At 40.8% G+C, this 13,884-nt stretch overlaps 1 protein-coding gene across 1 annotated transcript; it reads right to left on the bottom strand.

Moving 5' to 3' along the window:
• Nucleotides 1–8,552: 8,552 nt before the first annotated feature.
• LOC127530016 (protein FAM200A-like) lies at nucleotides 8,553–13,588 on the bottom strand. Its single transcript, XM_051935574.1, has 4 exons — nucleotides 13,564–13,588; nucleotides 13,441–13,485; nucleotides 13,050–13,094; nucleotides 8,553–9,416 (listed from the first exon to the last, which is right to left on the bottom strand). The coding sequence occupies exons 1-4, from the start codon at nucleotides 13,586–13,588 to the stop codon at nucleotides 8,614–8,616; spliced, it is 918 nt and encodes a 305-aa protein (XP_051791534.1). The 3' UTR covers nucleotides 8,553–8,613.
• Nucleotides 13,589–13,884: the final 296 nt, after the last annotated feature.

The following is a 13,884-nucleotide window of genomic DNA, read 5'->3' as shown; positions in this document are numbered from 1 at the left end:
TGCCGAGCGCTACAAAGTAAACATTTTATCCGCCTCTCTTTTTGTCAAGAAAGTGAAAGTTTCGGCAGCGGTGAAATTGGGACACGCTCACGCTCTCACAAACGCCAATGCCAAGTACCCTGTGGAAAGAGTGAATATGAAAGTTCTTAGTATGCCTGATGGGATACGAGTGAGCAATCAGGAGAACTTGTTCTTGGGACAGCTGCCCAAGTACGTGGTCATAGGCATGGTGGACAATGAGGCCTTTTCGGGGGATTACGCTAGAAATCCCTTCAATTTCAAGCATAACCAACTGGAGTTCCTGGCTTTGTATTTGGACGGAGAACAGATTCCAACCAAGCCCTTTCAACCCAATTTTGCTAATGACAACATAGCTCGAGAATATTACAACCTCGTGTTGGCCTCTGGAAAGCATTTGAAAGACCAGCCTCTAGCCATCAGCCATTCTGACTTCTCCCAGGGATACACCCTGTTTGCCTTTGACTTGACGGCTGATCAAGAATGCGGGGACCATTTCTTTTTGGTGAAAACAGGGAACATGAGATGTGAAATACGCTTTCGACAGCCTCTACCCCACACTGTGAATCTAATAGTGTACGCAGTCTTTGACAACATTATTGATATAAACAGAGAAGAAACATCCTTTATGATTACTAAAAAAGCATGAATACCCTGCAGATCGAGGAACTCATGGCCAGCAACCCGTACACAGAAAAACTGTTTTACGGAGTATTGGCGTGCGACGAGCTGCCTAAAAAAATACTTACGGATCTCCCGGCCATGATCATAGTCAACACTCACCGTCAACATCAACCCGGAGAACACTGGTTGGCGATATACCTCAGAGAAGACGGAACTGGAGAATTTTTTGACTCCTATGGAGTCCCACCAGACTTTATCTATTTTCCTGAGGAAATATACAACTTTTTAAACAGAAACTGTAAAGAAATTATTCACCATACCCGACAGCTTCAAAGCTGGTTTTCCAGCTTTTGCGGACAGCACTGTATTTTTTTCCTGCATCACAGAAGGACGCTCTTATAAAGAGATCATGAACCTGTATTTTAATGAGGACACCAAAAACGATTATATGGTTCAAAATTTTGTCAGTACCTTGTCTAAGAATATTTCAAGAAGTTTTCAGGATCACACCTGTATGCAAAGCTCTATGATTTGTAATTATCATAATAAAGAATAGACATTCTGTATAATCAAATGTAATATTTTATTAAACAAAAATATAATTACATTTCAATAAGGAATCCATTCATTTTTTTTACGAGATTTGATTTTCTTGCCAACAGGTGTAGCGGAAGCAACAGCAGAGGCAGCGATAGAGGCAGCGGCCCCCTCTGGGGAGGAAGGTTTGAAACTCTCTAAAAGTTCTCTCGTGTCGGCATTTGGCACGGCAGAGGACGGAATGTTCAAATCGGCCCCTAGGTCTCCGATAGGATGGAATGTTGTGTCAGGCGGTCAAGTTCCGCATTAGATCGACCATATTCGTCCCGGGTAACGGTTCTCCACGAAGCACAAACTCTCCCAAGCCATTCCAGTAGGTTGTATTAGGGTTATACGACATTTTCTGTAAAATTATTTCTGTGTATTTCTTTGATTTATCCGGCGCACTTTTCAAAATCTCATCGTACACACGGTCTTCGGGGTTACTAGGAGCCTCTTTGAGAGCCCCCGGCGGTTCCTCTTTGCTCTCGGCAGGCAGTAATAATGTCAGAGACCCGGTTTCTTTATCCGCTTTTTTCACAAAGGTCAAGTATCTTTGCAAAACGTTCGTATAAAGTTTAACTTTTGCCTCGGCGGTCAAGTCACTACGTTCGAGTATGAGTTTCATTTGTTTATCCAGCTCACTTTCCGTAGCGCTTAAAAGGTCAGTGGAAGCTGGGGCTTTCTGTTGCCATTGAGCCATTTGTTGTTGAGGGACCAGGTACATCATGCGCGTGTATTCCATATTTATACTCTCGATCCTATTAAACAAGTAATGAAAGGAATGGCTGCGCTTAATAGGGCACCAAGAAACCCTCCTTTTTGATTTAAAAGGGTTTTTTTCTTTTTAACGGTGAGTTTTTTATCGCTGAGTTTTTTAACGGCGCAACGATGCTTCTTCAGCAACTTGAACTGTCTGGACGTCAGGGGAACGCGGCCTTTTAAAGTATCGAGAGCTATTTCCGACAGAGCATAAATTAAATCGTCCGGAGCCTTGCTCAGTACCGCTTTTCTTTGGCGACAAGAACCCTTATGTAGGGTCTTGAGCAGAGGGAAATTTCTTTTTATTCTGCACGACATGCCGACTCTTTCTCAAATACTTGAAAAGTTGTCCGTCTTTATCTTTTCACGACGTACACAGCAGGCCAATCGGGAGGAAACAAACCGGTACGTAAACGAAATTTGTCAGGCGTATGGGCTTTCAGGTCCACCAGCAGATAACCGTAAGGTTGCCTTGTAGCGTCCTCAAAGGCCTCCAAGAAAAATTTAACCCTCTCAGGATACATTTGACGTGCTAAACTGGTAATTTGCAGTTTATCTCGGGGGTTTTTAAAGAGGGTAATGTAATTGGCATTCAGATTTATAGTTCTACTTTTCTTGCCTTGAAAAAATAAATTTTGGACCAAGTAAATGATGGACAAATTCCTGTGGTGAGTATATTTTGTGACGGCCCGCTCTATCTCTTCGCTATGACTCGCCTGTTCCATCAAATCGTCGACGATCACCAGGTTGACACGGTCAGGGGGCAGTAGTTCATCGTCGCTTAAGGAGACGGGTAATCCCTCCAAAAATTTGATTTTGGGAAATCGAGTTAGTAGCTCATCATACAGAGGCTGCCAGCAGCTGGAAAACCAGACTATATTGTCGGGACGACGAGAAAGCACAATAGCTTTTTCACATAATGCGATTTGCCCGAACAAGAGGGTCCCGAGACTATTTTCGAGAATGGATGCTGAAGTCTAACATCAAAACCCTCTTTAGTATCCATAGGGGAGAGTTGTGAAATCGGGCTGTAGAACCCTTTTGTTGTACACCACTCTGAATCTTTTTCTGAGTGGACGAGTTTGTAACGTCAGGTTCTTTTTGTTCCTATGAATCTGGGAACCCTGAACCATTATTTCTTTCGTGAGATCGTGTTCCACAAAACTATGCACTAGATCTGTTAAAGAGTATAGGTTTACCGTTTGAACTGTTTCGTGATTGAGAGTAATGCCCTTTACCTTCATGCAGACCTTGCCTTTGAATGTTTTGTACGCGTACGTTTTCAGACCCCCAGAAACAAACTCTTCCATGAAATCGTCAGGATCTAGTTCGCTGGTGAGTTCCCCTAAATAGTCCCAGAGCGGCGGAGTGTACTGCCCGGTTGAGGCTGTGAATATAATGGAATCTGTATCATGATACAGAATCCTCGGGCCTAAACGTTCCAGCAAATCGTACAATTCTAGGCGAGCATAGGCCGTTGTAAAAGCGGCAATCACCACGTTGACTGGCCCGGGTACAACGTATCTGTCTTCAGCATACCTCCACTGCACTTGAGCGATTTGGTCGCTGACAAAACCAAAATAGGACACCCTATACACGTCTGAGAACAGGTAATCAAAGAATTCTTGGGTGTGTTTAACAAACGTTGTTGTCGGTTGGTTAGGCTTCTGACCGAACTTTCCCCAAAGAGAATTCAGAAATAACTTGGAAATTTGTCTCTTAGCGGGATTGGAGGCGATGTTTTCACTCTCCAATAAGACTCCTTCTTTTACAAAATAGTCTTCAACATACCGCCAGCGGGAGGCCTTGTCCTGGGCCCACGAGGGCCACCCAGAGGTTTCCTGTTTGCCTTTCAAATGAATTTTGATATAATCGGAAAATAAATCGGATGTGCTCTGTTCGTAGTGCCATATCTAATGAATTTTTTAAATTGTATACCCTTTATCCAAGGCTTTTAGGATTTCAACGCTGCACCAGGTTCCTGTTAAACACCTTTCCCGGTCATTGTGACTGCAAAGTCCTGTGGTTGCTTGGGTTTCTGCACACGTACGGCACAGAGTGAACATCAATTTACCACAAATTCTTAAAGGGAGGACCGTAAAATACAGATTACGAGGGGGAAGCATGGTGATTTTAATGAGCCCAAAGTAATGTTTAAGATCCGCAAAATCCTCAAATACAAATGTTGGATGTCCTATCGGGTAGGTTTTTGTTTTGTTAACGTAAGGGTACAGACTTGTAAAATCGTAATAATGCATTTGTTCATCGCCTTGAACCTTATCATATAATTTGATAGCGTTGGTGCACCCTCCATACAGGGCATCACGGGGATTGATAGGTTCAAACTCGAAGCGTTTTAAGAAATCCTGAAGCTCCGAGTCCTCTTTTTTCATACTTTCCCATTCATGTTCCCAGAGCACTCTAACCGTCAGATTAAATTTTTCACGCAATTCCTTCAGTTTGTCATCAAATGTTTTAAACAACTCTGCAAAAGGATCCCCCGTGAGAGGATGTTTAGCTTGCGCATCATAGCATTTGGGGCAGTCATGATAAAAACACCCGGCAAACTCAAAGGCCGTAGGGACTCCCTGAACTTCGGCGTAACCGTCTAGATAAAAGGACCCCATCTTTACTTCACCGTGATTCAACGCGTGTCGAATGTTTATATTTTCATTCTCGGAAAGAAACATCAGCCATTGAATAGAGGCATGAGAATAAGCTTTGTGAGTGCTTTTGTAATGATCACTCGGAATTATTCCAATCGCATTATCAGGCATGCAGTTTTGTCTGTACATGGACAGGCAGAGAGAAGCTAGGGTCATACACTGAAAAGGATCGATATTACCGATCCTGAGCACTTCCTCTCTAAATTTCATGCACGCTGTTCTCAAAATAACCATGTCGTTCTTACAATAGTAAGCCATTTCTTGTCTAAAGTTGAAAATACCGCTTTTAATCGAATCGTACCAAGACAAAAATTCCTCTCTTTCCTGGCTCATCATGTTTTGAATGCTGTAATATTTAGGTTTGGGGTACGGCCCTATGTAATTTTGATTTTCAACGGTGTTAAAGAAATGGGGAAAGTACCCTTTTTGAGCCTGGAAACCCAGGGCCTTGGGCATACTGCTCAATTTCATGGGTAAGAAGCTCAACGAGTCGATAAATCTCAAGTCATAATCTTCTTCTATAAAACAGATTAGTTTACAACCCTGAGCTGTAACAACCGGAGTTTGCCCACTCTCGATGAGATACTTCATTAGGAAATATCCGTCATACCCCTTAGAATTGTGAGCTATGAACATGTACTCTTGGTATTTCGGACGTCGGTATCTGTGGAAGAACTTTGCGATACAGTCCTCCCCGGCCCAACTCCACGATTGACCGTTCCAATGCATGCAGTGAATATAATTGGGGATATGGATTCCGTCATCTTGACGGCACTCAAAATCATAGAACACATACTTTTCGTAGAGCGGTCTTTGCTGTAAGCTTTGAATAAAACACTGATGATTATCACCAGATTTTTTCAGGACCATTCTACAAATGCGACAGTGTTTGGGTCGGCACTTGTGAGGTTTTGACTCGGCATTCACTACGTATCTCTGTTTGCAGAGAGGACAGACTTTATGGACGTCGCAGATACTTTCAGACTTGCGCGTCTTTTCATTCCATTTGAGCATTTTGTGGATTTTGAAGCATAGCCTTGATCGACAGAAACGATGGCAATCGGAACATCGAAAAGCCTCCCCGTCAACCCAACGACAGTCTGTACATAAACAGATGTCGCAGTGCTGCTCACAATGATGTCGTGAAGGATGAGAGTACCCTGTGTAGCAGACATCACAGATATAGGAAAACCCCAGAAAGCCTTTTAGATTCAAAATGCCGTAATAATGATCCTGGTGTAAAAACAGAAAAACCTTCTTTGTTTTTCTGTCACGGGACGCTTCAAATTTTAAAAAAGCTGTAGTGTTCGGTTCCTGGTACCAGACGATAATTTTAACTCCCATTAACTTCTCAAACTTTTCAATATCTGAAAATGTTACTTTCTGATCCGTCGATAATCCGACCCTAACGTGTATTCGACGAGCCTCTTGTTCACACAATTTCTGATTGTTTCTGAACCTAGTATTTAATACAGCCAGCACACCCCTGGCAAAACAACACTGATCATCAGGGTTGAAAGAGATCCATAGGTGTTTCCGTTTCTTTTGAATGATTATATTGTTGAAAAGGGTACAGGCTTTACGCCTAGGAGCTCCACCAGATGGATCCCTCACTACCTGAACGATTAATGTCAGACTGGAATCGGCTAAAATAGTTGCGTGACTCTGGAGAAGTAATTCAATTTGGTTTAAAAAGTCCTCCGCAGAAAGCATACCCACTGGGGTTAGAGAAAAAACATTGGGGCTGAGAGATTCGGCCCGTAATTCTAACTGCACTAGATCCCTAGGATCCAAAGTGCTCGTAAAACTGTCTAATATTTGCTGCACGGTATCGTGTATATGATTAAAAACTTCGGCGAATGAATCAAGTGTGTAGGCCTCAGAAAAATTAAAATCGTGTCTAATTTCGATATTGTTAAATTTTGGATGCTCCGTTATAGATAAATTATTTAATCTAGAAGTGGATGGCTGCGGGGGGTTTACTGATGGGTCTGGAGAGGAAGGATTGTCTGTATGCGAGGTAGATGGCTGTGGAGAGTTGGGTTCGAGACTCGATTTTACCCCGGATGGATTAGTCACTCCGTACCCTGTCTGAGGAAATGATTGAGCCGACCCTGTTAAGTCATCAGTAGGCGAGTGCTGAAGAGGGGCAATGCCCTCTGAGGTAGAAGGTTGTATTACCGGATCACTGACTGGGTTGTGTTGAAGTGTGTGTCTAATTGCTCCAGAGGAGCAAGACAACCCCGAAGTAGAAGATTGCGGGGCTTTTACATTTGTGTCTAGGGTGTTAGGATGTTGTGATGGATCTGAAGCCGTTCTGGCCTCAGAAGAGGTGTTCTTCAAAAGATCCCACAGAATGTTAACTACGGTTATTTCATCAGAATTTAGAACCTGGAGTGAATTATTAATGATGTCAAAATTGTCGATCGGATGTGTCACTGGTTGTGGTGATTGATCAATTTGAGGAGATCGTGGAGGGGTGGGGATTTTAGGGGGCTTTATAGTATATTCTAAATTATCAGACATCTCTTTTAATATTCTCAGGTTTTCACTGGACGGTCTTTTCCTACCTTTACGCCCTCCAGAATATTCACAGCCTGTATCACTGCCACTGTCACTGCTGCTGCCGCTAGAGCTGTTGTCAGGCATGACCTAAATTTAAGCAAAGGTAACAATTGTGAACACAGAATATTATTTTTCATGAAAAAAGTATAAAACTTTTCCTTTAATTATGAGTTACAGCGATGTAAAAAGCATACATGTGCATCAAATGTAAACACATATCGGGTATGGAATTGTACACAGGAGCGTCTAATTCTACAAACTGCAACAGTAAATGGTGAAGTTGATCAGTCAGCTGCTCCAGTCTTTCTCGATGTCTCTGCCGGTAGTCAGGACGAAGGGAATAGCGGCTTCTACGTCGTGTTCCACGGTCAGAGTGAAACATAGCAGGCATAGGTGTCCATCTCCTAGAATAAGAAGGTGTCGGAGATAGTGGTGAAGTCTGTAAGATATTGGAATTAAAGCTGAGCTTGGAGGGTGCCGGAAATTGCTGAACGCCGCTCTCAGAGGGCTTCGGAGAAGGCTGAACGCTGCTCTCAGAGGGCTCCGGAGAAGGCTGAACGCCGCTCTCAGAGGGCTCCGGAGAAGGCTGAATGCTGCTCTCAGAGAGAGGAGGGGTTTGTAGATTCTCCCAATTACTGTACAGGGCTAGATTTTCTGAGCCGTCCAACAGTTGCGTTAAAATACCCGGGGGGCTGTTTCCTGAAAATAAAATATGAACTTAACAGTTAAACCCCTCTTTTCACAATATTCTGGATTTTCTTTGGTAAACTAAATTCTAAAATGTCACTTACTGCCGGGCACCCCGGTGAAAACCCTTTGAGGAATCTGCTTCACTCTCTACAGGGATATTGCCTAAAAACAAAAAGCATACTTTCTTTAAAATAGCCGCCCAATTCTAAAGCTTGTTGTTGCCTAAAACAAAAAAAGCACACACACACACTTTAAAATAGCCGCCCGGTTTCCAATGTTTGTTGTTGCTCTACAGGAATATTGCTTAAAACAAAAAATGCACACTCTTTAAAATAGCCGCCCGATTCCAAAGCTTGTTGTTGCTTAAAACAAAATGCATACTTTCTTTAAAATAGCCGACCGGTTTCCAATACTTGTTGTTGCTCTACAGCAGAGGTTCTCAAACTTATTTTGTCTACCGCCCACTTTGAGAATCAATTATTTTCTAGCGCCCCCCAAAATTTTTAACTTTACCATATCTTAAAAATCACAAACGCAATCATTACTTTAATTATAGCGTGCCATATGTGTTTTATCCTGTTTCTGAGTTCAAACTTACATTTTAAATGAGACTTTCTAACTAACGGGAGCAATAAAAACGCAACTTTATAATATTTAAAAAGACTTTTATTCAAATTAAAACAAACATTTCAATTAAAATTTTAAAACTTATCTAATGTGAAGGATGAATCTGATGATTTTTAACAAGTTTGTTAATATCAGGTTCGAATTTACTCAAAAACAGCCGTAAGTCACCGCGTTCGGTAACATGCAAGCGATTCCTCTTTTTAGTTAGCAGCGTTGCCACAGCACTAAATCCACGTTCACACAAATATGACGATGGGAATGCTATCAAAAATCGTTGAACAATCGACCACAATCCAGGGTACAATTGTGGGATTGGCTTTTGTAGCCAAAATTCTTGGTAGCCATTTTTGAATTTGATTTTTATTTCCTCGTTCGTTGTCAGTTCTATAAGTTCTTCCTCAAGCTGAGATGATCCTGCTGTGTTGACATTTGAAAAAGGATCCAACACCCAGTCCGGTATTTCCAATTTTAAAATGTCCTGGAACCGTTCTTTGAAATCACTGTGGAGGTTCTCCAAATGTTGGCAGTAAACAAGCAAGTCGTCGTTGATGAAGGGTACTGCTGATAAATTAGGGAAATTGTGAAACTCACGTCTGCCGATGTTTTTCTTGTGTAAGAGCAGTTTGGCTACGAAAGCAGCAACGATATTTTTTGTTTTAATCAAGTTCAAGTCGTCACCTTGAAGTTGGAGATTGATATCATTAAACAATTTATACAGGTCTGTCAAGTACGCAATATCATTCTTTGATGTGATGAGGTTGTTGCGCAATTCTGTGTCTTTGTTTTCCAAGAGCTCTATCACAGAGTCAAACAGATTATAAAATCGAGTCAGACAAGTACCTCTTGGTAGCCAACACACTTCTGTGTAAAACAGCAATCGGTTGAAATCTTCATCATTAACAATACAAAGCTGATTAAATAGAGTAATCCCTCCTCCATTGCGGAGGTTGCGTTCCAGAGCCACCCGCGAAATAGGAAAATCCGCGAAGTAGAAACCATATGTTTATATGGTTATTTTTAGAATGTCATGCTTGGGTCACAGATTTGCGCAGAAACACAGGAGGTTGTAGAGAGACAGGAATGTTATTCAAACACTGCAAACAAACATTTGTCTCTTTTCAAAAGTTTAAACTGTGCTCCATGACAAGACAGAGATGACAGTTCTGTCTCACAATTAAAAGAATGCAAACATATCTTCCTTTTCAAAGGAGTGCAAAGCAAGCAGTCAAAAAAAAAATCAATAGGGCTTTTTGGCTTTTAAGTATGCGAAGCACCGCCGGTACAAAGCTGTTGAAGGCGGCAGCTCACACCCCCTCTGTCAGGAGCAGGAAGAGAGAGAGAGAGAGCCACAGAAAAACAAAGTCAAAAATCAATACGTGCCCTTTGAGCATTTAAGTATGCGAAGCACCGTGCAGCATGTCCTTCAGGAAGCAGTTGCACACAGCCCCCCCTGCTCACACCCCCCTACGTCAGCGCAAGAAAGAGAGAGAGAGAGAGAAAGTAAGTTGGGTAGCTTCTCAGCCATCTGCCAATAGCGTCCCTTGTATGAAATCAACTGGGCAAACCAACTGAGGAAGCATGTACCAGAAATTAAAAGACCCATTGTCCGCAGAAACCCGCGAAGCAGCGAAAAATCCGCGATATATATTTAAATATGCTTACATATAAAATCCGCGATGGAGTGAAGCCGCGAAAGGCGAAGCGCGATATAGCGAGGGATCACTGTAATCTGTCATTTAAAGAGCTCTTTCGGATTTTATTGACTGCTTTGATGACATGTTGCAGTGATTGAAACAGCCGTTCACTCAAATTTCTCGCAACCAAATGTTGTCAATGAATGACGCAATGAACAGCGAGCACATCTGGAATTTTATTTTTTAAGTACGCTATGAAGCCTTTGTGACGCCCTGTCATAGCCGGAGCGCCATCCGTAGCAGCTGATATGATATTCTTCAAGGGAATTTCTTTCTCATTACAAAACTTTTCCAGTGTATTAAATATGGTTTCTCCGGTTGTATCTGTCTCTAAATTTCTAACAAATAGTTCTTGACATATTTTCTCATCTTTAATAAACCTCATGTATGACAACAACAGTGCTTCGTTAGTTGGTAAAGTGGACTCATCCAACTGAATTGAGAATTGACTAGTCTTCAGATGATTGCACAATGAGTCTTCAATATTTTCAGCCATCTCATCAATTCGTCTTTGCACAGAACTATTACTCAAAGGAATTTTTTGAATAATATCTGCCGCTGGTTTATGGAGCACAGTAGTTATTACTTCTTTTATTGCCGGTAAAAATTAACTCTTCTCCAATAGTGTGTGGTTTGCCTGTTTGAGCAATTAACAAAGAGATATTGTACGAGGGTCGAAGTCCGTCATCGTCTTGCTTAGAAGCCGCTGAAAAAAGTTTTGATACAGTTGGCTGAGCTATGTACTTCTTTTCCAGGTCTTGAAAATAGGCCACATTTTTTTCTTTCTTATCTGGATGCATTTTATTCAAATGATCTTGTAGCCTAGAAGGCTTCATCGCTTCATTCGAAAATGTTTTTTGACAAAGAAGGCACATAGGCGAAGATGGATTTGTGGGATTTTCAACAAATCCGTATTTAATATATTCCGCACTGTAGTGCCGTCTCTTCTTTTTTGCTTCCGACATGATTTTGTCTTTACAAATACGTGAGTAAAGTATCAAGCTTAAAAAACTTTCTAACGATTGCACGCGAAAACGCTAATGAAAATAAAAGAAGTATTACGCGCTCTTATATAGGATTAAAATACAGCACGCACCGACAGTAATAAGACAAACATGCACAAACTCGTTTACCTCATTCGACGGAATTCGTACTGAGCAAGTTAGAATGGTAACCCTCATTTTTATCAAAAATAAAAAATATAGAAAATAAAAAATATCGAATTAAAAAATGTCAAAATTTTAGTATAAATATAAAATTGGTTTAGGGGTTAAGGCTAGGGCTAAGATTCATTTTTTATTTATACGAAAATTTCGACATTTTTTAATTCGATATTTTTTATTTTCTATATTTTTTATTTTCGATAAAAACGACCGGAATCAGTTAGAACAAGTGTCGATGATCCGGCCGCTTGATACAGGATTGCACAAATCACGTTGTTTAATAAAAACTTGCTAAAACTTGATTGCTCATGGGCTACCTACGAAAGCCATGATAAATTATTTATATTTATACAATCAAACAGGACAGGAATAAGAACGAAATAATCGATGCAGTATAGTAGGTAGGTTTTGATTTTAGTTTACAATTTTAAAATATTAGAAAAAAAATACAAATCAGCCATCGCCCCCCTAAACCGCTTCAACACCCCCCAATTTTCTCTGGGCCCTTTAACGCCCCCCTGTAGGCCTCCAGCACCCACAAGGGGTCGTTATCGCCCACTTTGAGAAAGACTGCTCTACAGGAATATTGCCTAAAACAAAAAAGCACACACTCTTTCAATGCTTGTTGTTGCCTAAAATAAAAAAAAGCACACACTCTTTAAAATATCCGATTCCAAAGCTTATTGATGCCTAAACAAAAATGCATACTTTTTTTTTAAAAAAAATAGCCGCCCGATTCCAAAGCTTGTTGTTGCCTAAAACAAAAAAAGCACACGCTTTAAAATATCCAACCGGCTTTCAATGCTTGTTGTTGCCTAAAACAAAAAAAAAAGCACACACTCTTTAAAATAGCCGACCGATTCCAAAGCTTATTGATGCCTAAACAAAAATGCATACTTTTTTAAAAAAATAGCTGCCGATTCCAAAGCTTGTTGTTGCCTAAAACAAAAAAAGCACACACACACTCTTTAAAATAGCCGACCGGCTTTCAATGCTTGTTGTTGCTCTACAGGAATATTGCTTAAAACAAAAAATACCCGCCCGATTCCAAAGCTTATTTTATGATAGCTAGAGCACCTACTTAGGCAAATTTTAACAAAACCCAGCACCAAGATGGCTGAAAGGCCATTCCGATTCTTAAGATATAAGCTCATTGACACATGAATCAACTAAAAGTCACTCCGGACTTTGAGTATACTAGGATGTATTAAAATATTTTTTAAATAAATATTTGTTTGTTGCGACTCATACAACATGCTCTCTCTCTCTTTAAACAATCAACCCGGACTTTGGGGCGCTTTCACTCGTTGCTCTAGACATTTAGCTCCATGAATGAAAAAAAAAAAAAACATCGAGCTCGCGCTGCCAAGATCGCGCGCGCGCCCACTCCCACGTTATAAACAGAATATTTTTAAAATAAATATTTGCTTGTTGCGACTCATACAAGATGCACTCTCTTTAAACAATCAACCCGGACTTTAGAGCAAGGAGTGAAAACGCCACCGACATTGCGCCCATAAATCATCCTGACATTTTGTGTCTACCAGTCCTCAGGACTTTAGCATCATGAATGAAAAAAAACCCAGAGCTCGCGCACCTGAGCTCGCGCACCCAAGATCGCGCACACGTTATAAACAGAATATTTTTAAAATAAATATTCTTACCTTCTTCAGCATTTTGAATCGGAGATTCGACTGGAATGTAGCACTCTAAGAAAAACAAAAAATAAATAAAGGAATCAAACGTAATTATCCTCACACACATGGCCTCTTCATGAACTATGCCAAAAGGACTACAGACGCTCATGCACAAAGAACTACAATCGTTCCCTTGTGCACGCACTCTCGTACAAAAGGTTAGCACACTCGCTCACAATTTCATACAAACATGCCCTAGCGACAACTTTATGCGAATGTTTAAACATTTTAAAAAATATCCTTACCGCTTTCCGATTCTGCTCGGATGTACAACTCTAAGAAAAAATATATAAGGATTCAGCCGATCGTTTTAAAACATGCTCGTTTAACGCTTATAATAATCATGAACGGTTCTTACCGTGATCATTAGGTTTTCTGAGGACAATGCTCGGAATAGAGTTTTCTGTATGGGGAATAAATATAATTCATTTAGGCCTAAACACAAACAGTAGAAATCAATAAGGAGATCGTGAAAACGCACCGTCACGGATGAAATTAGCAGACATCTTGTCGTCTCTCAAGTTGATCGAAGAAAAAAGGATCGGTTATGTACGCATCTCAATTTATAGATGTAAAGCGCGGTAATTTAGAAATGATTTGTGCTAGACAATCAATTTAACAGGATGTTCAACTATTAGAAATGATTTTCTTAGACTATGCGTGACAATCAATTTAACAGGATGTTCAACTATTAGAAATGATTTTTTTTAGACTATGCATGACAATCAATTTAACAGGATGTTCAACTATTGTCTATCTGTCCGGAGACCTTATCCGCTCTACGGAAACATCTGTGGGGCGT

The sequence above is a fragment of the Erpetoichthys calabaricus genome, chromosome 13 (assembly GCF_900747795.2).
Source record: "Erpetoichthys calabaricus chromosome 13, fErpCal1.3, whole genome shotgun sequence".
Taxonomy (NCBI): Eukaryota; Metazoa; Chordata; class Cladistia; order Polypteriformes; family Polypteridae; genus Erpetoichthys; species Erpetoichthys calabaricus.
Note: the sequence above shows the minus strand (reverse complement) of the source record. Positions and strands in the feature narration are given on the sequence as shown.

Bases quoted from the DNA above. Each gene is read 5' to 3' on its own strand.
- LOC127530016 (XM_051935574.1), bottom strand. From the start codon at position 13,588: ATGTCTGCTAATTTCATCCGTGACG. The intron at 13,486-13,563 runs GTGCGTTTTCAC...TTCCCCATACAG, and splicing joins TGCTAATTTCATCCGTGACG to AAAACTCTATTCCGAGCATT. The intron at 9,417-13,049 runs GTAAGAATATTT...TTAATGATGAAG, and splicing joins GATTCAAAATGCTGAAGAAG to ATTTCAACCGATTGCTGTTT.